The sequence below is a fragment of the Phodopus roborovskii genome, unplaced genomic scaffold, assembly GCF_943737965.1.
Source record: "Phodopus roborovskii unplaced genomic scaffold, PHOROB, whole genome shotgun sequence".
In the NCBI taxonomy this organism is placed as follows: Eukaryota; Metazoa; Chordata; class Mammalia; order Rodentia; family Cricetidae; genus Phodopus; species Phodopus roborovskii.
In genome coordinates, this window is record NW_026126511.1 from 1,790,822 (window position 1) to 1,816,014 (window position 25,193).

At 41.9% G+C, this 25,193-nt stretch overlaps 1 protein-coding gene and 1 non-coding gene across 2 annotated transcripts in view; one reads left to right on the plus strand and one right to left on the minus strand.

Moving 5' to 3' along the window:
* The window catches only part of Clybl (citramalyl-CoA lyase), a 197,973-nt gene that overhangs the window by 10,516 nt on the left and 162,264 nt on the right, over positions 1 to 25,193 (minus strand). Inside the window, exons 3-7 of the mRNA XM_051195198.1 lie at positions 17,493 to 17,681; positions 12,954 to 13,055; positions 11,136 to 11,229; positions 9,659 to 9,826; positions 4,924 to 5,048 (exon numbers count right to left, since the gene is read on the minus strand). Coding sequence (XP_051051155.1) covers positions 4,924 to 5,048; positions 9,659 to 9,826; positions 11,136 to 11,229; positions 12,954 to 13,055; positions 17,493 to 17,681 — 678 coding nt within the window. The remainder of the gene's footprint in view (positions 1 to 4,923; positions 5,049 to 9,658; positions 9,827 to 11,135; positions 11,230 to 12,953; positions 13,056 to 17,492; positions 17,682 to 25,193) is intronic.
* LOC127230539 (U6 spliceosomal RNA) lies at positions 1,183 to 1,287 on the plus strand. The gene has a single exon (XR_007835188.1). It is a non-coding gene; the product is annotated as a U6 spliceosomal RNA (small nuclear RNA).

Below are 25,193 nucleotides of genomic sequence, written 5' to 3' on the forward strand. Positions count from 1 at the left end.
TCCACGTCCAGGTTTTAAATGCTTTTCCTTTTTTTTTTTTTTTTTTTCTTTCTTTTTTTTTAATTGCCACTCAGCGTGTATCGAATTTGTCATGAAGTTACCATTGGCACACTCAAGATTTCCTAAGGGCTGGACATTTTGGAGTCAATATTATAGCATATAGCTCTGAAAACGCTAAATGAACACAAAGGGACATACAGGGAAAAAGCAGTTACCAAGCATCACAAAGTCTGTTTCTGCCCGTCTTTCCTTTCCACCCAGATTTCACTGGGTACTTGTCGGATTGTTGTTCAGAAATAGAAGGGAAAGGCTGTGGGATGGGTGGGCAGGGCGGGGAAAGGGCTACACTGTTACCTATTAGTGGCTCAATTCTTTCATCTGACAAAGTCAACAAGCAAATCTTTAGATGGTTTATTTGATCTGTGTGAAAGAGACAGTAGGTTTTCTGGCACTTGAACAAGAAGGAAGAGTATTTTTGGCTGGAGAGATTTCTCCCGAGTTCTCTCGGGGAGCCTTCGGGAGAGCCATCTGGATCGAACGGTATTTCTTTTGTAAAGGTCCACATTTGGAAGCATAAAGGTGCAGAGCTGTGATACCTACAAAATCACTTGCTTTCCGTAGTTGGAAGGGGACGATTTAGTATAGCTGGCGACTTTTGAGATGGAAAGAAACCAACTTCTCCTTTCTGCTTTAATAAGAGATTTCTTATAGTTGACACTCCACACAGGAAGTGTTTATGAATGTCAGCTCGTTAGCCTTCGCTATTGCTCCTTCATGAGTGAAACAGGAACGTCCCAGTTACGTGTGATATTTACTCCTTACGTCACTACTGACCTTGCCTTTGACCTTTATAATTGTTAATGGGACCTAGATCTTGAACGAAAGTTTCCCCTCCCTTGGCACTTAGTCAGCTTGTGACTCTGTAATGAATGAAAACTGCTAAAAATGTTTGACCAAAAAAAAAAAAAAAAAAAAAAAATCCTTCCAAACGGGCAATGATGGGATTAAAGGGGGATTGCCTAGAAAACTGAATAAAACTCAGGTTTGCAGCCAAATACTGCAAGGCTATGTCTATTCTAACAAAGGACCCCCCAAAATCATCGTAAATGCCATGCATATATTTGCTAGATCGCCACACTTTTTCACACTCTATGTTAAGATTTCCTTTGATTTTTAGTGTATGTGCTCTGGCAGTACACATACTAAAATTGTAAAGATACAGAGGAGATTAACATTGCCCTCTTGCACCACAATGACATGCAAATTCCAGAAGCATTCCATATTTTCACAAGTTGAAAGAAGTTTCCTTTGATTAGTTATCATTTTTTAAAAAGGGGAATGAGCTATTTCCTATTGCCATTTTTGCCTAATAAGCAATCATGGAGAAGAAAGACTTAGTAGCAACATCATAATACGGATGGAAAAAAGCCGCAGGGTCAAATATGCTTTTATGTATTGTATTAATACATATGTTATAGGCACTTAATTCTGTGTAATTAACAGTTTCTGTTAATCCCAGCAATAACTAATGACTTGAGAAGCTTCCATTATAATTATGAAAGTTTTACATTATATAAAATTCTTAGTGGATTGAAAAAAGAAAGAAAGTCATGTTTCTTCATTAAACCAACACTAAATCCAGTTCTGAATGGAGAAAAATTGCCACTATGAAAAAAATGATTGAATACATACATACATACATACATATATATATATATATAGAGAGAGAGAGATAAGCAAATAATCTTAAAGAAAATCCTTTATACATTTAAAGCAAACCATGTGAAAAGTGATTTATTCCAGCTTAGATATTTTACCAAGCCAGAACTTATGGTGTACATGATGGAGTCTGACCAGTTAGTAAAAGTGGGTGAGCACTTTGCAAAGGATGTCAATTACATTACAAATATTTTACTTCCTAGGAACTAGAACTGGAATAGAGCTTATGCTGAATAAGCTTTTTCTAACAGATTTTAATAAGAGAAAAACAAGCTAAGGTTCCAAATTTCAGCCCATTGCTTCTGTTATTTATCAGGAGGGCTCTGTCAACATACCTGTCAAATACTAACAGACTAGGTGGGCTCGGTGTCATTATTTTTTTGAGGTACATTGTCTTCCCCACGTTCTGGATGCATTAGACTTAATGTCCATGGAACTTCTAACAGAAAAGAACCCTGAGTTTTCAAAGCCTGAGCCCCAACAACTCACCTGCCCATGATTGTTGTCAGTTAGAGACAGGAAAAAAACTAGGACTTTCACTATTATAGTATATCACTTTAGGAAACATAAATGGCCCAATATTAACTGCCAACTTCAGCCACGCTTCGGCCTCCAAGCAGAAAGGACATAATTGAAGACAAGGGGTGGGAGAAAAGGCAAGGCTATTTCACATTGCCTTCTTGGACCGTTTCTACTTAAAGGAATTAATTAAATGAAATTTTCATCAGATGAGAGGGACAAGGCCTCAGGGAGATTCATGAGCACCTCACCAGGATGCAAGCCATCCATTTCCCGTCCTTGGTAGTCATCTGTGCTTTGGACAAGACATCCGGGGGTTCGTATTTTTCATAAATAGCACACATTTGAACTCAGACAGATTAGATGTTTGTTGCAGGTGATACTTCCTATGATTGAGCTCTTATTTATACAAGATCTCTGCCAAAAGAGACCACGCTATTTAAACCGCAAGACCCCACCAAGATCCAGAGGCACCTACCTGCCGCCCCAGTGTTTGTGACCAGCCTTTTTTTGTAGGCACAGGGAAAGAATCGTGCTAACTGGATAAAATAACCATATGTCCCTACTGGAAGCTCCATTACTTCAGTCATTTAACCCACGCTGGACAAAAAAAAAAGCGCCAGGGCTATTTGCTGTAGGAAACAAACCTCCACAAAGTGGACAGGGAAGAAATGACCTAATAGGTAATGCCCTTCTGCTCCAATTTCTATGGTTCTGTGTTAAGAAAAGCTGGCCTGCCACACTGTTGTGAAAGCTTATGCCCCAATTATACCCCGACAAGAGCGCCACTTCTTATTTGGAGAATGAAAAAGAAAAAAAGCTCAGAACTTAACATTTCCATCGCCATTACCAAAGTCTTGGGCAATTTTCCCCAAGGAATAATATTTTCAAGATATAATGGAAGAGGGGGGATTGTAGTCTTCATTCGAGAGCCTAAATGGCAGGAAAGGTGTGTTTCTGGTCTGACTTTTGTTTGGGAGCTGGTAAAATGGAGGATAACATTTCCCATCTGGTTGCAAGACCAGGTATCAGTGACAATGGCGTGCCTGGTTCATCGAGGCAGAACCAGCCCACACCGGACCTTGTCTGCCATCTTAAGGGAACACAGGCTGCCTCAGTTTCCTGTTTCAATAAATGGTTATCGCTTGCACACTGTCAGCTAGCATAAGGTGTGTCAATGTGTGTGTGTGTGTGTGTGTGTGTGTGAGTGCGCGAGCGCGCGTGTGCATGCAGGTGTGCGTGACAAATGGATGGAGTTGTTTGTTTGTGTCAGTGAAAGTAAACATCTTTTCTTTCTATGTAAATAATGTTTATTTGCAGGCAAGCTCCATATATAAACAGACATAAAATACAATGCCAACTTAAAATATTTTTTTCTGTGAAATGGAGAATATTTTTGATGGCCACCCTTGACATGAAATGAAGTGGGGATGGGGATGGGGATAGGGGAATGTAATTTATCACAAAATTGGTGTGATGTCCAAATGGGATCGTTCCTCTGTAGGTCTTCTGGCTTTGTATATTAAGTGTGAATCTGTACAAATGTGTGTATGGGGTTGGGTGTGTGGGGATATGCCTGTTCATGGCAGATATCTACAGGGAACGACCTACTTAATATTGTTACCCACTTGTACAAGCCTTGAGATTTTCAGGTGTCCTTGGTACCAGGGGATGTGCAAAGGACACTTGGGCACACATGACTGTCACAGGCCCACCATTGAAAAACCAGCTTTCCCTTCTTCTCTGCTGTCTTTTACGTATTTATATATTTTCACAAGCGTGAGTATTTAATGTTTAGGACCTTATTAATCTTTCAGCATTCTCTCTTTGCTAAGTAATTCTGTATGGGAGGCGTGACTACTCCGCTCCTTACGGAAGGCATGGGCTGAAGTAGAAGATTATCTCTAGGATAGATTTATAAATGCAACCCTCCACCCCCCATCCCTTTGAAAAAGAGGCAAACGGTATTATTGCAAATAACCTTTAAGATAATTAACTGACAATGCTGCAAGTAACATAAAATCTTCCTTCAGGCGACACCTAATTTAAGTGTTACTGGCACAAAGTGGAGACAGATTGTGCATTACCACCGCAATATTTACATAGCAGAAACCCACAGAGCGGGAAACGCCAGGCTCAATGAAGCACTAAATTAGAACAACCGTACTCGGTGTTAATTTGCCTTCCATTCTTTCCAAATCTCAGGTCCAGAAATCGGTACAAATCCATCTACATCCTCCCACTCCTAAATGACTAAACCAGAGGAGACACTAATACTTTTTTTTCCCCTATCCCCCCCCCATTAAAATAACTTGAAATTTATTTCTTTTCTCTACAAGAACCATGTGGTCAAACTGTGCTTATTTCGTTACGATGCTCTCTCACTTTGATGTGAAATTATTTTCACACAACTGCTGCTTCGAAGACCACACGGGAGGAGCTAACAAAACTTACTTTTTTAAGGCTGCCAACACAGCTTACAGGACAGATTAGTAAGCTATTTAGGGAAAGGGATGGGCATCTACCTTCAGGGATTTTCTGAGTGATAAATGTTATTTTCATCCCACATTCCCCCTTTTCTTCTGGTAGAAGCAACGAGTTTTCTTTCCTTAAGCAATTCAAAGGGTATTATTTTGCTCATAGCATTAAACTCCTGCATCAATGAGGCATTTACAAAACATTTACCTTCCCCAGTCGCTGGTGCTCTGCGAAGGCGGCAATCAGTTCTTCAGCCCACTGAATTTTTTCCAGGGTCGGAGTAAACTGCTCTTGTACCACAGCGATCTGGTTGGGGTGGATCACCTGTTTACCTGCAAGGAGAGGAGCTGCATTGGAGGCTGGTGTGGGGGACAGACAGCACGCACACACACACACACACCAAGTGCACCCAGCTTGGGACATCCCTGGATGCCTCACAGAGTAGGTGTTGAAGAAGGAAACGGTACAAAATACAACCCACAACCAGACAGGCTTTTCACAAAAACCACATAAGAACAAATACAAGTACAGCAGTAACTGCACTCTAGATTTATGGCAGGGCCACTTCAGAGGAGAAAATGCCTCATTTTTGGTTACAGGTGGCTGGACGATGCAGCTTGTTGGATAACTACTTTGCCTGGGCATTTAACTAGAGGATACCTATAAATTATCCATTATTTTGAGTTAAAGGTAGAATGAATTTAGGTGAGAATTCTCTCTAATTGTGTAAGCTACTTGGTTTGGGAAAATTGTGTTTCTTCCTATAGTTCTTATACCAACAACATGTCAATTGTTAAGCTCATCACAGATGTTATGACCATATTAATACCAAATACTACATTACGATTGTGTACTTAATTTTCTTTTTGAGCATGTCATTTTTAACATATGTATTTCAATGAAAATATGTGTACAGTTGTAAAATAAAAGGCGGATTTGAGTACTGGGTCATCTAGATTATTTTGTTTAAATTTTTTTAAAATAAAAAGATTACAGGAAATTTATCTATCCAAAAATGTATTCTGATCTTCCCTTTTTTCTTAACAGTTTGAGAGTTGGTTTGTCTTCAAATTACAAGAAATCGTATCTATGCAGAAATGCCTTAAAAAAAGATCTTTGATTCTTTATGAAGTTTAAGGATTTTAAATAAAAGCATCTTCTATACACAGGCCTCAAAGGATTCTGTACAATTATAACACTGTTAAAAAAAAAATGAAAAACGAAACCTCAATTGAACAATCAGGGAAGTATGGTATTTAATCAGGTCATTAATAAAATGCAATATAATTTAATGTCACAATGATGAGATTACATTGCATTACAAGATAAAGTTATGAACGTAAATTGCCTCTTTATAGTTGATGTACACTTAATGGCTGTTAACTGCATTTGTTGCTACATTAATTTGCTTTTGAAACAGTTGTTTCAATATTTAACCACTACAAATTACCGCTCAGATGTTTTAGAAAACACCAGTTCCTGTTACTATCCTTCTGTTGAACAGATAAAGAAATGGTGTTTGTAAAAATAGTAAAACGGGGAATTTCTTTTTTTTTGGTAGTGTTTCAAGAAAAGAAGTTTAGGTGACTAGATAATATTTTTTTGTTTTGGTCCTGGCATAGTTGAAACATACTGTATTATCGTTTCGTTCCTGCCTGTCAGTGTAATAGGAAAATGTTAGGAATCCATATAAATAAAAGCACTTGAAACTATTTGAACACTAATTTTTGGAGACAAATAATAGGAGCCACAAATGTGAACTCTTTTCAAATAGTAGGTATTGATTCCACATTTAATTAATTTAATAGTTGTAATAATATTTATTATTTAAAAAGCTTGTCAGTGCCCAGTAGGCATTTCCTAATTGTCAGCCCTGGGTTTTATAATTTATGTACATAATTTACACTGCTGTGCGAAAAGGCAGATTTCACGGAAACTTCTGGTACAGGCACTGTAATGTCAGCAGCAAACATAACTAGCTAGCTAGATTCTTGTGAAATCTCCCAACAGCTCTGAAGTGCCCATACTTTAGTAATAGGCCACTGTTAAGATGTATGTTGGGTTTCTTAAACCTGTGTACACTCTCATGCCAAGGGCTCTTTTATCACTGTACACATTCCAATGACTGCCGTGTGGAAACGGAACAAATATTTTATCCAGAAGGCTTATTATTGACAAGTTACCAAGAGGGTGCAAAATTGGACGGCATTAAAATTTATGACCGTGAGATCCTTTTTACAGGACCACTTGATATATCTTGCTTTAAATCAATACCTGTCAAGTCTTTTAGGTAACTGCATGATGGTGTCATTTATGTCTTCCATAAAAGACTGCGGAAAAAGGAAAAAAAAGAAAGAAAAGAAAACCTATATTGCTTCTCATATTTATAATCGTGCCTCCTCGAAGCATGTAGTGATGTAGTAAATGGCTAAGGCAGTGGGAAAACCTTTCTCCCGAGTTTTACTTTTGATGTCTTTTTATTATTTAAAAAAAAAAGAGAAAAATCCTAAAGTTAATGGCTTGATACAGTCAACGGATTAACGGATTGATTTTAGATCAGTTAATATGAGTGGGGGTCCCATGCAGTAATGATGGCCAAAAAAAAAAAAAAAAAAACCAACCATAGCCCACTGTTTTGTGTGATGATAACTTATTTTTGGAGGGGAGGAAATGGTCTAATCTTGTTATATTCTCATAAAGTAAGGCTAAACATATGTATATAGACATTAAAATTATTGTATAGACAACCTAGTCTTTACCAGCATTATAAGTAACACAACACTTTCACTGATTTTTAAGTCCTTTGGCCACCTGCTTCAGACAAGTGTTGTACAGTTGGTGACAATATTTTGCCTCCTCTCCTCACTCTCTTTCATCTTCTGGTTGTTTTTGTTTTCTCCCTTTCTTATGCAAGGCTTAAGATATCACAATTAAATTCCAAAAACTAGTACCCCAAGATAATGAATAGCATGAAGTGTTCAATGAGAGCATGTGCTTAAGAAATGCGCTCTTTATTAGTGTGTAGCAATATAGTTGTGACAATAAAGACCCTTTCTCTCAAAATCAGTAAGTGTGTGTGGCGTGTGGCCCCGCTTACAGGTTCTGTCACTTGGACGCACAATGGGCACCGTGCCCTCCGCGCCTCCCCGCACCCTGGCCTCCACCTTCCTGTGATCCAATGTTCCCCATTGGGCAGAGACAATAGTGCCAGGTCCGAAAGTTCTTCGTGCTGAGCTGGGCACAGTCTAGACATTTAAACCGGATTTGAAATAGCTTGTCTTTTGGAATTGAACTGGGGACCAATTGAATTCAGTTCTGTATCTTGAGAAGCCTTTAAGCCCCAGAGGAAGCTGGAAAAAACATCAGCCCAAGAACATAAAGGCCTGGTGGCCGAGGCCGGGGAGCTCTGTCCTGTTGAATTAGTTCCCACTTCAGAGCAACCTGGCTACCTGGCTATAGGCCAACAACATCAGAGTTAGATAGGTTTAACATTAGATAGATTTCGTGGAGGTTTTTTTTTTTTTTTTTTTTTTTTTCCTTTCCTTCCAACTTTCCCATTTGGGTCACATCCTAACTGGCCACTGAAGGAGGCCAAGGACAGGCATGTCCCATGCGCTGAATAATAGGGGGATTCCTTTCTCTCTCAGTCCCTATGAAATATAAGGAGAAGTTACTAATAGTTCAAATCACTATGCAACATTTCTATGCGTGGATCATATGTTTGCAAGGTTAAAACATTAGGCGTTCAGGTTTATTTTAGTGTTCTGCTATATACAAAAACAGATATCAGGGTTATGTCATTCTGAGATAACTGTACTATTGTTTTAAGTCTTTCCATTTTGCTTCAGGATAAGTCATCCTCTGCTAATAAACCCTTTCCTTTCCAAGGCATTTTATGAGGCTTTCGGCTAAATTCTGACTAGGTATAGTAGCAAAATATTTTTTTTTTTTTAAAAAAGGGATAACATCCTTCCTTTCTTTCTTTCCTTCCTCCCTCCTCCCCTCCCTTCCTCCTTTCCTTCCTTCCTTCCTTCCTTCCTGCCTGCCTGCCTACCTTTCCTCCTCCTCCTTGCTGAGTATATTTATAGCTATCAATCTTAGACCAAAAGGATAAACAATAGTCCCTCCGTGTGTGCGTGCGTGCGTGCGTGTGTGTGCGTGCGTGCGTGCATGGGTGCGTGCATGTGTGTGTGAGACAGAGAGAGAGCACACTCGCGTTCACATTAGTATATAACTGCACGGAGTTATTTATGCGTAAGATTCTATTAGGGATTTCAAAAGACAGAGCTCTGCTGCAAAACATGACTTTCAGTTGTTCCCGGGACTCATGGGGACAGGAGTGATGAGCACATCGATGACTGTCAACTGCCTGCCTGCACCCCGTACCGGCCTGTGAGGGACTCACGGACCCAGTGCCAGCCAGTACCATAGGTGTCGGCTATCAGGAGACAAAGGAGGAAGGGGGTGCATGAGGTTGCCAAATAATTAAAAAAAAAATAGTTATGGGTAAAACTTAAATCACGGGCAATATCATCAATTAAAAGTTAATATGTCAACTATTTTAGTAACATCTCTTTATATTCTATCAGGCTAAATTCTGATAGTTATTTACTCTGCAGCCCTCCCATGATAACTTCATCCCTTGTCTGGGGTCAGCTCAAACTATACAGAAATACTTAATAAGACAGGAAAGAAAAAGAACTAACAATTACAAAGAAAAATTCAAACAAGTGCCATGTTTTGTAAGTTGCAAAGACAAAAGAGAGAGAGAGAGAGAGAGAGGGGAAGAAGAAAGAGAAACACCCAACAACCCAGGTAACAGCCATTTGCCTTCTGCTCTGTGCAGCTGTCAGGTGTTACAGCTCATGGGGTGAGTAGACATCTTTTTTTCAGGGGTACCTGCTAATGTACACACTTTTTAAGACAGCACTAGGAATCGTACCAGTGAAGCCCATAGCGGCGGCTTCTCTTGACTGTTTGAGAAGTCCATCTCCATCCCGGAAGTCAATGTATACAAGATCTATGGCTTGTAGGCCAAAGGCCTTCGCTATGACGACAATTTTCTGTCGGGCGTAGAGGATGTCTTGGGTGTTCTTATTGCTTGTTGCGCCTGTAAGTGTGATATGCACAGGGAAGTGTTGCTATAACCTTGGCAACCAAACTCAGACACCTACTATAGAAACCAGGTTAGGAAGACATGCATGCCTTCCTGGGAACTGTACCCCAGGAAAGCAATTATTCAGCTGTACAGGAAGGCTGGTATATGGGGAAGAAATGTTGAATAGCACATGTGTCTAGTGAACTGGCATATTTTCAAATGTAACCGCTCGTACATGCATCAGCTAAAGGCCCCTCCTCCGTGTCAGGAGATGTATGTGGGGTCATACACAGTGGCCTGGTTTTCTTCCTTTGTGTTATCACTTGGAGAGTGTCAGTCCAAAGACAGAACCACAACAAAGTGTGCAGGGGGCTTGGGGGGAAATGGTTCACTTCCTGGAAGTGCCATGTGCTGTCTTGTTACATCTGTCCTCAAAGGTGTCCTGAGCCCATACTCCGGGGTTTGGTCGGAGCACTTGAGGAATGAGACTCTCATTTTGGGAGAGGCAGAAAGTACCTCTATGCCTTCTGTAGCACACACATTAGCTGTGGGATGCATTAAAGTCTCCTGAGAAGACTTGTATAAAAATAAAAATTTTCTTCTTCACCCTGAAGGAAGGGACTGAGTCACTGCTTAAACTTGGGCTACAGTAGTAGGAAAAGTGTCCCCAGACCCCTGAAACGTGAGTCTGAAGACAGCCTCTAACCATAGAAACATCCAGATAGGACTGAGTACAGGGCCCAGGGGAGGAAACACACCAGTGGGCATCAGCAGGGCCAGTAAATATGTAACAACAAATGTTCTGAAATACATGCTAAGGCAAACTTATAATCTACCTTTAAAAAAAAAAACTTGCTTACTACATTTAACGTGAAGACACTCCACTGAGGCCAACAAGATATCACTGTAATGCTTTCTTAAGGAGGACCAGGCCCTGGACTGACGTGAGGACCAATATTTAAGCCAGCGTCAGGCTGTTTATGTAACATGTTAGCAGATGCCAAGAAGACCTCTATATGTCCTTAAGCAAGCCTGAGGCTGCAAGGGGCTTTTATTAGTTATTTTATAAATGAGCAGAAGTAACAATGCAGGACTCTGGGAGCAGGAAATGGAGCCCTAAATTATCAGGAAGTGGTGGTCAGTTAGTTGTCATGAAAAGCCATGGTCAGGGCTGGGAAATATGCATTGTTATGTAAATGTCCCTTTGTGAGGGGGCAAAGACAAAAAAATCTCACACACACACACACACACACACACACACACACACACACATGCACGCAGGGGCGGGCGGGGCTGGGGAAGACACAGAGATTTTTGACACCTATGCTGGCTCGGAAATCTTCTCCTCCAAAAACGACTGCATCTAGGAACAGACCCACTTGAGGCCCAATCCTCACTGTTTCTTCACACACTGCCTGGAAAAGAGCAGAACAGAGGAGTCTCAGAGGCTGGGAGCCAGGGAATCCGTGCTAGGAAAGATCGGATGCGAACACACTTTGGCTGACACACACTGAGCCCTTCCCCAAAGCACTTAATGTCCTCCAGATAAGTACCTCATACACATTTGCTTGGCCTGCTGTTTACATTAATACAGCCGCCGCTATTTATTATACAGCTAGAATGCTCAAATTAGAGCCCACCCAATTTTCTAGATAACTTTGGGTGAACTTTCTTAGCGTCTATTGTAAGTAATCCAGAATTTGTTTTGTCTTAAAAGACTTTAAGTAATAAACATAAAGCCACAGGAGAGGAGAGCAGATTTTTTTTTAAATCAAACTAATTGGATTTATCTGCGTTAAGGTCAACTAAAAATGGTTTCAGGCTTAAAGTCAGGCAGTGCAAACCTGCAGCTTGAGAGGGGACATGAACGGCCATGAGTCACCCAGGGCTTTCGAACAAAGCAACTCTGACATGTCCAAACGGAAGTAAAGACGAGTAGTGTTTGCCGTAGACGGAACTCAGAGCCTTGGGGCTGTAATGTGCTAACATTTATTTGTGTGGGTGGGTTGCTGTGGATTAACTTCAGGCATTGTGGGAGCTCCTAAACACATGACAGAATAACAAAAAAAAGTGATCTAAAAATTAAACCACTCCCTGTACCTGACCCCAGCTCAGGTTTGCGTTCCGGGGTAGCGGCTCTGTGGTTATCTGAATAAAGGAGTTGGTCACGAGACAGGCTTGAAGCAGCCCCCCCCAAAAAAAAAAAAAAAAAACCTTTGCACTGGGACCCAAAGTCCTCCAGGTCTGTAAAGCCTCACCTGAGCACTTGCTTGTGTGCTCTCCATCTCAGCTCAGCTAACTTTTTTTGGTGATTTTTTTTTTCCCTCGTGCCCTCTGGAGTGGAGGAAAATTAAATGCAAAAACACCACGGACTAGAAAGTCTGAGAAGAGGGTACAGGGTGTGCTAGACAGTCATTCAAAGGTCAGGTGGGATGGGGGACACATTCTGGGAAATGGAATAACAAACCTGGGTGTGGGGGGCAGTGGGACAATGGGCCAGTGGCTGTGAATCTGACAAGGCAGGTAGTTTAATGCAGCCACACGGTGGCCGAGGATTGGCTCGGTTCATCTTCTTAAACGCGTGTTAGAAAACACTTTGTCTGAATCATGACAGACTCAAACAAGAGATTATAAATTATTTACGTATGTGAACTATAAACAATAATCTTATCTGCTAGGGATTACAGATAATAGTACCACAGAGAGCCCGGGGACGCTTGAGGATGGAAAGACAAATTGTAGGAAAGAAACAACTCAAATTTAATTCATAAAGGTGACAAAGTAAAATTTCCATGTACATTTACCCTACCCACGTGATAATTCAAGGCATATATTTGTCCTGTGATTTTATATTTATGCATATCCCAGGAACATATAAATGTTTTGTTTAGATATTCAAGACAGGAAAGGCCTTTTTAAAAAGCTGGTTTCTTTGTCTTCCAAGATATTGACAACCCAAGAAAATGTTTTTGGACAGTCATGGTTTAAATATCTTATTTTGTTTTATAAATGTTTCCTTAAAGTTTTTTTTTTTTTTTTTTTTAAAGTAGACGTTCAAAAAAAAAAAAAAAAACCAGAAGTTCTCACTAGGTTATTAAAATAAAACGCTAGCTTACATAACCACGTATGGTTTTCTTACCTTAAAATTGAGCAAACCCATTGCAGTTTCCACAAAAGGGATTAAATTCATTGGCTGTTCAAGTTTTCGGCCTTTTAAGTGGAATGAGAATTTGTCTGAAAACTAAAATCAGAAGTAAGTGTCACAGGTAATTAGTGATGAGAGCAGAAGTTCAACCCCTGAGATGCAGACGTAGGAGCAGGGCTGCAGCCTTTGACCTGAGGAAGTAATAACACCCCAGCCTCCTTTATCTACACAAAGGAATGGGGGGGGGAAGTAGAGGTAACAAAGCCCCCCCACCCCCACCCCCAAACCCCAGAGTGAGATCCCAAACACTACAATTCATTTTCTGCCAAAGGAAATAATCTGAGGCCTACAAGTTAGAGGGGAGGAGAGATTCCCAGGTTTAAATGCTTCCCTGGAAAACATATTTACTCAGCACCTCTCACCCTCTCTGCTCCGATAAATGCAAATGGCAGGCTCTCAGAACAAAGCAGGGCTCTCTACCTGCCCTTCTGTTCTGTCTCGAACCCAACACCGACACTTGTGCAATCGCTCGGCTGCCTCCTACATATGATGAATCTGTAGTATTCGTTATAGTGTTATTACCCTTTGTTCCGGAGGATTTTCTTCATATTTTTTTTTAAAGCTTACCTAGGAAGACCTTAAAAAGGAAGTTTAATTCTTTGAAGACCAAAGCTTGCCAATTTTTTCCATGAGACCAGTTCACAGCTAGCTCTGTGCAGCCAGTGGGGTAGCCCAAATTCCAAAATCTATCATCTGGAAACATACAAAAGCTCTCGCAGATCCCCCACACCCCCGTTTCAAAAAAGGGGGGGAGCCACACAATCTAAATTGTAAATCTATTATGTCTATCTAGATCTAATAAGATGCGGGAAGATAAAAAAAAAAAGAAAGAGAGAAAAGAAACACAGGTATAATAAAGATATTTTTGTAAATAAAGTTGAAAACATATACATCCATTTAAATTTAAGGAATATTCAGCCATTAATGGATATCAAAGGAAAAGGGAATTTTAATCATCTCTCCATTCAGTCTCAGTTGGGTAAATCATATCTAAGAGATTTGCATAAATATAAACCATCAAAGACTTTTCATCTTCAAAGGGGGTTTCAAGACCCTATAAGCTTTGTACTGTAATCATCACAGGTCGCCACCCTGCAGGAATAAGGCTGCTATGGCAACATAAAAACTAATGCTTAAGGCTTAGCATAATATTCTCGCTAATAGAAAGGAAACTCATTTTAAAAGCTGGCAGCCTATTTACCAGAGGCAGGATTAAAGGTGTTATTTCCCCTTTACCTGCCCCTCCTTGCCTGTGCGCCAACCCCCCCCCCCCCCAAACAAAAAAAAAAAAAAAAAACCTAATCACTGGGATCTTTAAAAAAGCTTTTGAGCGATTTGCAGTAACTTTACAATTAGGCTAAAATAAATCACAGCTTTCAGTAATGAAGAATGGCTCCCCTTGCTTGCAGCCCCTCCCCCGTAGATGGGCATCACTACCACCTCCTCAGTAACTTTCCGGGAAGGAATAGCCCACCACAACAGCCAGGATGAAGAGGGGGCTGAATGGATGGGTCAGAGCCTGTATGGTACTAGACGCCGGGAAAACAAAACATAATTTATGCCACAATTAAACTTGAGAACAAGTAGTGAAATACTGGTGGTGGCTTGAGTGTTGAATACACAACTACGGTTTTTTTTTTATTTTTCCATTAAATAAAAAGAAGAAGAAGAAAAGAGAAAGAAAACTCCCAAGGCTACTTGTAGTGTTCTCCGTGATAGTCATTATAACTACAAAAAATCGTAAAGTTTACAGCTAGGTAAACCTTTTACAAGATATCCCCTGTTCCTAATGAACAAAACCTCTAATGCCTTTAGCTTTATAGCCAATAGGGGCATTTAAAAATTAAATATGCTAGCCCTTCCCCTCCCCCTCCCCATCCCCTTCTTTCTTAAAAAAAAAAAAAAATTGCATTAAGTACTAACACAAAAGGTAACTAGTGGAGAAGTTTCAATTAATTTTTTTCAAAAGGAGACGATTAAATGTTTCCGGCCTGGTAAAGTGTTCATTTCATCGAGGTGGAGGGGGCCGGGGAGGGGGGCGTGAGGAAAAGAAGGGGGGGGATTACAAAGAGGTTGGGGAGGAGATGAAGTAGCAAGGCTCAGCAATTCTTTCAATACCAGTGCACACCCAATAGCGTGTTGGAAGAATGCACACTGTTGGGATTTGTGGGAGAATTGTCCCGCGACAAAAGAGGCAGAGTTACGCTTGTTACAGCCCAATAAGCCATGCCAGTCAGACAAGAGCCCACACTAACGACAAAAGGCGAGCAGGCGATTCTCACACAAAAGAAAACAAGCCAGCCCCGTCTTTCAGTTGTGCATCAGGCTTGGGGTTTTACGCTCCGCTCCGCATGCATACATACAAACGGAGGGGAAAATAAACAGCCCCAAAAGACTTCTGCTAACTACAAGTCCTATTTCAGTTTCGGAGTGTCCCACACGTACATCGACAGGAAGCTGTAGCTCAAGGCTGGGGAGAGCACCCCCATCTTAAGTGAATGGCGATGCTGGTGTTAATAGGCATTAACGAAGGAACCGAGGAGGAGAGGGACTTCGCAGAGTCCTCCCATCGGCTTGATACTTACCTGTATATCAGGATATTAATACACTCTTCACGCCCGTCTCTCTAAGTAACTAAGGCTAACCTTGGTGAGAGCTCTGGTTTACTAAGTAAACACAAGTCCCTCTAAGACAGGCCTTGTGAGACCGCTCCAATGCCATGGCATCTACACGTATAACAATTCCCAGCCTTCTAGTAGCTACAGTCAAAGAGTAAAGTGGAGAAGAGGAATTGGTTTCCCTATCTTATATTCAACTAATAGGTCCCAAATATTATCGCCGCAATATGGAATCAATGTAAAGATTAGGGTATTTTTCTTTCCCCGTTTGGAAAGAATATCAACTGTCTAAACTCTGGCGAGTGTTCATTTTGCTCATTATAAGCACACCTCAGTTTTTGCACAGGCCACATTTCAAATGCTCAGTACCCACATGTGGCAGGTGACCCATGCATTGCCAGTAAAGGTACAGAGTATTCAGATGGATTAAAAAAAAAGTGAGCAGTTGGGGCTGGAGAGATGGCTCAGGGGTTAAGAGCACTGGCTGCTCTTCCAGAGGGATCTGGGTTCGATTCCCAGCACCCACATGACAGCTCACAACTGTCTGTAACTTCAGGGGGTCTGACACCTTCATGCAGACCTGCATGCAGGCAGAACAAAACATGCTTATGAAATAAAAAATAAATACGTTATTATTTTTTTAGTGAGCAATTTTACCAGGTATGACAGCTACTCAGGGTATTGCTATGGCTAGATCCACAGCCCACAAGATAAAATGAGATGGGCCTTTGATTGCCCACATCACCCATTCAGTCAGGTGACTCCCAAAGATTCTGCTCCAAGTGGCATAATAAAATGGCATTTTATTCGAGGGACTTGGAGAATAATAGTAACTTCCTATTCAATACCCTACTCCCCAAATCCCACAATTAAAACAATCATAGTATAATTGGGCCCATTTCAAAGTTTTCTTAAGTAATTTGACATGCCAACCACTTTACATTTCAGGCTTTTATTGGCTGAAAAGTCCGTCATGAAACGTAAACACACCTGACAGTAATTTAAAAAGGGGGCGAACCAGAGAGCTGTTCAGGAAATAATATCTGAGCTAATTAAAACCACGAGTTAAAAGCTTCCTGTTTCCCCCTCCAGTTGCCCTAAGGAGTGACCTTTTCCTTGTCTGCTTTGGGCTCTTTGCTTCACATGTAGCTAGAGTCCCTTGATGCCTCTGATGGCTCTAGGAGAACCATCTATGTCATGGTTCTTCCAATTGCAAACCCCAGCTTCCAGTGGCAGGGCAGATGCTCAGGCAAGTTAGTGTCCAGGGACTGATTTGTGAGGGCTACAGAGGCAGCTGCTTTGCACACAAATCCAATCAGAAAGCAGAAGTAGAGTTCTCAAAGGAGAGCTCTTCTGGCAAACATGCTGGGGAATGCTGGATGCTTGGGGAAGGAAATGGTTGATAGTACCGCTCATTCTCACAAATCCCTTCTCTCCTCTGTTAGTGACTCAGAATCTCATGCAGCCCAGGCTGGTCTCAAACTTGTTATATAGTTAAGGGTGACCTTGAATTTCTGATCTTCCTATCTCTATCTCCTGAGTGCTGGGCTTATATGCATTTGTCTCCACACCCAATTTTACGTGATGCTGGGGTATCAAACTAGGGCCTTGTGTGTACTAGGCAAGAGTTCTTCCCAATGGAGCTACATCTAGCCCCATTTTCTCTTCTTCCTGTCTCTCTTTTCTCGTGGCACACTGACTGAATCTAGGGCCTGACACATGACAGCAACTGTTCTATCCATGAGCTATTGTGTGAGCTATGTGTATGCATTTCTAAACTAATGGCATCCAGACCCTCTGCTGGTGACTGACTCCTTAGCCTGCCTTGAGCGCACAGTAAAACACTATGACTTACCCAACGGATTTCTTCAGGACCTTCCACCTTTGGTAACATCACACTAGAGGGAAGAACTTGGGACTGCAGAATTGTCTCTAGGTCAGCTTCAGCCAGACCACTAGACACCGAGTTGATCCTCACACACTTTTCTGTAGGGCCCAGGTCAAAATCTTCAAGAGTTCTTACAATTGTCAGTCGAGCTTCATTCTGTAAATATTGGGGGGGAAATGCATCTCCTGAATGTATTCTTAGTATTAAGGAGAACCCAATGAACAGTCACAGAACTCTGACAGACACTCACGAACACTGTGATTAGAGCAACACATTTTCTGCCCACAAAAATGATATTGCAAATGGATCATCCAAACTCTTAGGGAAGCAAATGATTCCTACACATCATTTGAGACGGCCGCAGCACAATGAGGGTATACCTTCATGCATACTGGTTGGTGTACCTCTGAATGGCAGAGTAATTGGCTCATTAGTGTACCTTCCATTTGAAGAGGCAAAATAATCCATTGGTTGGGCGTTAACGGTGCACTAAGCATGGTTCCAAGTCTTTCCCCACATTTCTTTATGTAATAAGTCTTAGAAACTAGATGTCATTGTAATTGTGGCAATGTCAACTGCCAGCATAGCCACATTAGGAGAAAGGTAAACATTAGGTCTTCTGCTCCTCAGGTATCACACTTTAAAAAAAAAAATCATAGTTTTTATTTTTAATGATCAAGTTGCTTCTTGGCAGGCATTCAATTAAGAAGGGGTTCACAGGAACCTAGCATTCAGTATTTCATGAGAAGCTCCCACTAACTCAGATGGAAACGGTAGTATCCAAGAAACCCCTTCATGGAGTGCTGACAAATAGACTGATTTGATGGTCTTCGCTGCAGTTATGAAAACCTAAAAGTCACATTTGAATTATCCCAACGAAAAAATGTATGAGACCAAATATGTTATGCATTAGCTTTGAGTTGGAGGTGAAGACTGTGGAATGGGCAAATGAAAAGGGCATACTAAAGGAGAGGTGAGGGTCGGCGTTGAGAGAAAGGAAGCTCTTAGGGCCATTATTTACGGCCAATTCTAGTTTCAGAAATAAAGTCCTCCATCTTGCCAACAGCCCTCAACAAATTCCCACTGCCAGAAGGAACGCTTATCAAAGGTAGTTTCATTTGGGAAGAATTTTTACGACATCAATAAAACTTTAAAGCATCTAACTACCGATGAATGCATTAAAAAAAAATGGCTCAGTGACTAAGAGCACTCACTACTCTTCCAGAAGACATAGATTTAGTTCCTAGCATCCACATGGCAGCTCACAACTGTCTGTAACTACAGGTCCAGGGGAGTGATACTTTCTGCTGGCTTCCATGGGCACTAGTCACAAACACGATGCGTACACACACAAGCAAACATTCAAACACATAAAATAAAATTATATAAATCTTTGGGGGAAAAATACTAACAATATACAGCCATTTGGATAGCAACACATATCTAAGAAAATGGCTTCCCAACGCATAGATAAGGATGAATTGTTTGCTTTGAGTAGTAGCACACACCTTTAGCCCTAGCACTTGGCAGACAGAGGCAAGCAGATCATTGAGTTTGAGGCCAGTTTGGTCTACATAGTGAGTTACAAGCTAGCAGAGTTACACAGTGAGAGCCTATCTAAAACAAGAAATAATTGAACTATTTAAGCCAACATGAAGTCTAAACCCAGTCAAAGAGACAACCTATGACAGTTGACTTAAACCAGATATAAGCAAGTCAACCTCTGAATGGAAATCAGGAAGGCTTCCGGTTGGAGCCTGAGCTACACAGTGTGATGAAAGACTTGCTTAGAGTTATTAGGGTATGTGGAAACAGCACCCAGAATGAGATTAGGGTGTCTGTTCAAACTTGATTTAGGAGTATTGGCTGTGAATAATTAGGCCAAATTTAAGCAAAAGAAAAAGAAAGCACATGAGATGATACATCCAATAGTGATTTGTGTCTACATGATGCCATTACTTAATTTTTCTAGATTCTTCCTTAACTATGTATATGTGTGTTGTAGGAAGTATGTGTACACAAGCACAGGTGCCCAAATAGTTCAGAGAGGCCTCAGACTGCCCTGAAAAGTTGGAGTCACAGGTGGTCGTGAGCCACCCTTGATGATGAGGATTTGGGGACTCGAACGCAAGCCCTCTTCGAGAGAAGTATGAGCTCTTAACCTCTAAGCTGACTCTCCAGTTCCCACCCCTACCCAAATTGGTTATTTCACAGAGCAGATGCCACTTCTGTGTACTGTTGCTGCAGAGGCTAATGGGAATATGCTGATGACCAAGTATAGGCCTTAGACCAACAGCAGGGTTCAAAGGTTCTCTTTAGTAGCAGTGGGGCTCCTCTGTTTTCAGATCCACGGCCTCAGAGGACCTAAAATCCAGGTCCTGCTGCGCACAGTCTGGACAGTTACAAAGTCTGGATAGTTTGGGTTTGCAAACATTCCCAACGTCTAGATTCTCACCCAATACCAAGTCAGCCTTGCAGAGGGTCCACCAAAACACTGGATGAGAAAATAAAAGGCAATTTTAGACTATCTAGGGAAAGATTACTGTACAGTCAAGCTGAGTATGGTGGTGTGCTCAGGCGGCAGATGGAAGAGGATGTCAAGTTTTAGGCCAGCCTGGTCTACGTTCCTCATCCCCCTACCCCCCACCCCCACCCCCGTCTTTAAGAAGGGAGGACCGAATGAACATGTCTACCAAACATGTGTTGTCGATGATGCAGAGTCCCTGGCAACTCCCTAAATTGCTTCTCTGGTGTCAAACAGAACCGGACCCTTAAGCTGTTTGGTGATTTCCTTTGGGTCTGAAGGGAACGGCTTGTTCAGAGCTCATGTTCTAAGCCTGCTTGTGATTTTCATCTGAAGTCAGATTGCCATGGTTTCCGCACATTCCGGCTGACTTAGTAAGACTCGATCCTTGTGAAATTGGCTGCAAAAGAAGAACCTAATTCCAGTTTCCAGGCATAATCTGATTAGTCCTTTGCGTGTTACAATAACGAGCAGCGAGTGCTCGGCGTTCTCTTCTTCTTTTTTGGCTCGGAATAAACACGGAGCTCTTTCCCGGGCATCACAGTGTACCTTTCCAAAGAGAGAGGATGGCATCTGAGGTATATTGCCATACAACACCCTTATTAACAGGCTGTTGATTGCTATAATTTACATCAATGAAGAATGGATCCCTCTGGTACGTATCCCAAAATATCCAACAACCTTACTGAATTTACACCAACCAACAAGTGTGTGGATTTTTTTTTCTTTTTGTTATTTTAATGGTGAAATATGTCACTGTGCTAGTAAATACACCCAAGCCATCTGTTGGGTTTCGAGGGAGGCAGCTTCGATGAACAATTAGTGGTGTGTATTCTGTTAGATCTGTCCACCCAGTTGTGAGGAGGACATTCTGTTCGTTTGACTTCTCCCTACCATCTCTCACCTTCATCGCCACCATCCCTCCATACTTCTCCTTTTCCTCTGGCCCTATTCCTCCTTCCATCTCCTTCTTTAGGTAGGTTAAAGAGGTCTACAAGGCGCCTGGCACACTCCCTCAGTGGGGTGTAGAGAGTGGCTTTCAGAGATTTTGAAAGGAGCATGCTTTGTAGGGATAGAATGCTAAGGGGGAAAGTTGGTCTCACTGAGGCTGAGGAGGGACCACACTGCCAATGGCCTTGTTGCTGGGTCCTCATGGCTGGACCAACCGTGGCCCTCTCGGATCTGACAAACTTCAAAGCTGAATGACAGAAATCAAGGCCTTTTATGAAAGGTCCCCTTAGATCTTGGAAGTGTTCACTTACTGCCATTGAGTGTTCTGTACCATGCCTGATTGCAGATTTCACACGGGGTTTCAGACAAGTCGGGATGGACCAGAATCTTCCTGTTCTGAAAAGTAGCCTTCCCAAAGCTCTTGCAACCAACTGGTCGATATTCCGTGCCACAGGCTATCTGGTGCAGTGGGCCAGAGGCTAATGAAACTGTCCTTGAGCATAAGCCACAGTACTGTGTGACCGTGTCTGGGCCAGGAACCAAGGCGTGCTATGATTTCAGAGCCTGGATTCCTGTCACCTGGAGAGGAGACATGCTCCGGTGACGTAAGAAAGCAGATAAATCAACCATCCCCAAGACCTGCGGCCTCAGAAATTAAGGTAAAAAAATCTGCGTGCAGTTGGTTCAGTTGGCACCCATTAAAGCTAATAACTAATCATCCTCGCAAGTTTCTAGCTAAGAACGATGAGATCTGAAAAGAAAACAACATCCGTCCACTTTTACACTCCAGTGGAAGGGGTGGTCCCTCGCGGCGGGGCGGCACAGTCTCGCCATCTGGAGAATAAATCGAGTGTGAAGTACAGTATAGTTTGGGACCAAGCTCCGTGGCGGCCGCTCAGCAGTTAGTTCATTAGCCCCAAACTTCCAGGGATTAGAGGGGCATCAATTCTACCTGTCGGATAGGATGAGACAGACAGGGCACCGGATTCAAGAAGCACAGAGACACCCAGGAGCCCCCTTGGGTTTATTTATAGACCCACACTCAAATAAGTGACTTAAATAACAGCATCATCACAGTTCCCTAACATCCGAATTAACACCTTCCCTCTGTCCACACACACAAAGTGAACACACAAAGTGAACGTTAACGTGCTCACCCTTTACTGGGACAGGCGAAAAGCTTGCCTCCACCAGACGCTGAGATCTGGTAATTAAGAAATAGGCAGGGCCTTCTAGACTCGGGGGAGATGTGCAGCATTTGTAATTAAAAGCATATATAAAATTAATATTTTCATTCCATAAGGACAAAATGCCATGCCTTGTGTTCCAAAGCACTCATAAATTCTACCTTTTCTAGACGGGCCCATCTTTAACCCTCACTTGTAAAGTGATGTCACAGGTGTGGACTCCTCCCACATTGTGAGCATAAAGGTCTTGATATCAGCATCTTTTATATTAAAATCGTCAAGGTCAAGTTTAGCTTTAAAATAAAACAAAACAAACAACAGAAAAAAAACCTTTGTGTGAACTGTTTCATTTAAAGACCTTGTCTTTTCATCCCCTTTCTGGACATTTAGAATAAAAAGCAGAAATACCTGTAACTCAAAGTAAGTCATCATAAGGAGACCTTACTGCATTTCTTTGTAAACGTGCAGAATTTATCATTCCAGGGGTCACTAGGAGGGATGTAGTAGCCGAACTGAAAAACATGTTCGTGGCCCCTGCAAACTGGCAGTGTGCTTCGTTAGGCAAGGGACAGTGTTGGCACTCAAAGAGGCATTAATTGTACAAAATGATGAGTTTTGCCCTGACTTTTCAAATATGCACAGGAATTACTTTGATTATGCATTTCTACTTCATTGGGTTTTGTTGTTGTTATGGCAAATAAATCTTGGTTTGTTTCCTGAAAAAGGGTTTGGGGGGGAGGAAGGGAGAAAAGAAACCCTTGCATTGATGGCATTCCATGCCTTTGTGTTGTTTTTCCAGGCAGGGTTTCTCTGTATAGCCCTGGCTGCCCTGAAACTCACTCTGTAGACCAGGCTGGCCTCCAATTCAAGGATCTGCCTGTCTCTGCCTCCCAAGGGCCGGGATTAAAGGCATGTGCACCAACACTACCCGATGACATTCTGTGTCTTACCTGGCTTAAAATTTTATGCCTTGATTCATCCTACAACCTTCTACATACCATCCCTATTTACTCTGAAACCATTGATTCTTTCTTATACAGGAGAGGTTTTTGATGTGTTAATCATGAAAGATACATTAAATCAAGGGCATGTGGGAAAGAGAGAGAGACAGAATTACAAACCATCTCTCATTTCAAGGACTGAGAAGGCTCAGGAAGCTGACAGTATGTAACTGAAATTTCTCTTTTAATTGGCTCTACAACCCACAAACACAACATATAAAACACAATGATGACATTCAAAACTCCACGAGAAGAATTTCTTTTTAGTCTGCAAGCAGTTAAGAACATTTCTAATAGAGCCAGTAAGAGAGGCTCCACAGGAAAAGGCCCCTGCTGCCAAGCTAGAGGACGTGAGCCTGACCCCTCAAACCACACGCTGGAGAAAGGGAACCCACTCTTGCAAGTTGTCCTTTGACGGTCATCACATAAGGCGGGTATGCTCCAGCATGCGCCTCTCCTCAAATAAGTAAGTGTAAAAGATTTAAAAATATTTCAAAACGAGCCTGGAACCATGGCTTTGGGTGACGCGAGCCTTTACATGTATCTTACGTCAAGGAATGAAGACTTCACATCTGCGCATTTCACTGTATGCAGATGTCACCTAAAATCAGAAAACGAACTATTAAGAAAACGCCCACCTCTAGTCGCTGGCCAGCGTGCAGCAGGACTGAAGGGAGGATGGGACTGGCAACTTGCACTGCAATCGGTTTTTAAAGGATGAGCTGACGATGGGCAAGAGAGCAGTCTGCGCAGATGGAGGCAGTCGGTGTAACACAGCAGAGGACACTGGGCGTCATTGTCTAACCTTCCAAATTTTCTGATGTACACAATTCTCGTAATAAAATTGAGAGGAGAAAAAGAAATCCTCAAGATTTCTGAAATGTTCATATTTGGGGGAGCTCGTCAATTTGTTTAAAAAACAAACAAACAAAAGCAAACCCCACGATGCTTGTCCTTAACATTTGTGTATATTTGAGTATCCCCACAATAAGAAATTTAAAAATAACAATTTCACTTTGTTATCTGTGGGACACAATTTATAGATAATTATTTGTGAGGTTTTGGTGGTTTTTTTGTTTTGGTTTTTTTTTTTTTTTTTTTTTTGGTGTTGTTTTGGTTTGTTCTTTCTTGTCTATTCTTTTTTATTTATTTTGAGACACACACACACACACACACACACACACACACACATATATATAATCAGCAATGGCTGCTATCCTGGAACTCTCCCCGTAGACCAGGCTGGCCTTGAACTCACAGAGATCCACCTGCCTCTACCTCCTGAGTGCTAGGATTAAAGTCGTGCACTACCAACACCCGGTGGGCTTTTTGTTTTTATTTTTATTTTAGAGGATTTATTTCATGTGTTCTACATGTGCGTCTGATGCTCTCCGAGGCCAGAGGGCAGCACTGAATCCCCTGCAGTTGGAATGTGGTGATCATGAGCCACCAAGTGGGTACTGGGGGCCAAACCCAGGTCCTCTGCAAGAGCAACACATGTTCCTAACCACCGAGCCATGGCTCCAGCCCCTTGGTAAGGCTTTAACGAGACAGAATTCACACGACATGTATGTAATTCGCCCAGTCACACTTTTTCTTCCCGCACATTTGCTTTGCCTTGAAGGTCAGAGACATAACATGTAACCTTCTGCAAATTGCTTCTTACACCCATGGTTACGTGTCAGAACTCACTCGAGTGCTGTCGTCCATCAGCACTTCCTCTTGTGCTGTGGAACCCTGTACCTATCATCAAGTAATGAACACAGGTTGCTTTCTACTTTGGGGCCGTTGTGTTGTGGGACATGTTCTATGAACATGCTCATATACACTTGTACTTCTATCATGGAGTGTGTAGTCAGAAGAAAATGTGACACCTGGGGCACAGTAACTGTACGCCATACCAATTTAATGTTCGTTCCGTGGCGTACGGCTAGCGATAGGGCCCGTAGGATTAGATGCACAGTTTAGCCTAGAACAAAACCTGCTGCCCACAGAAGGGGTGGCC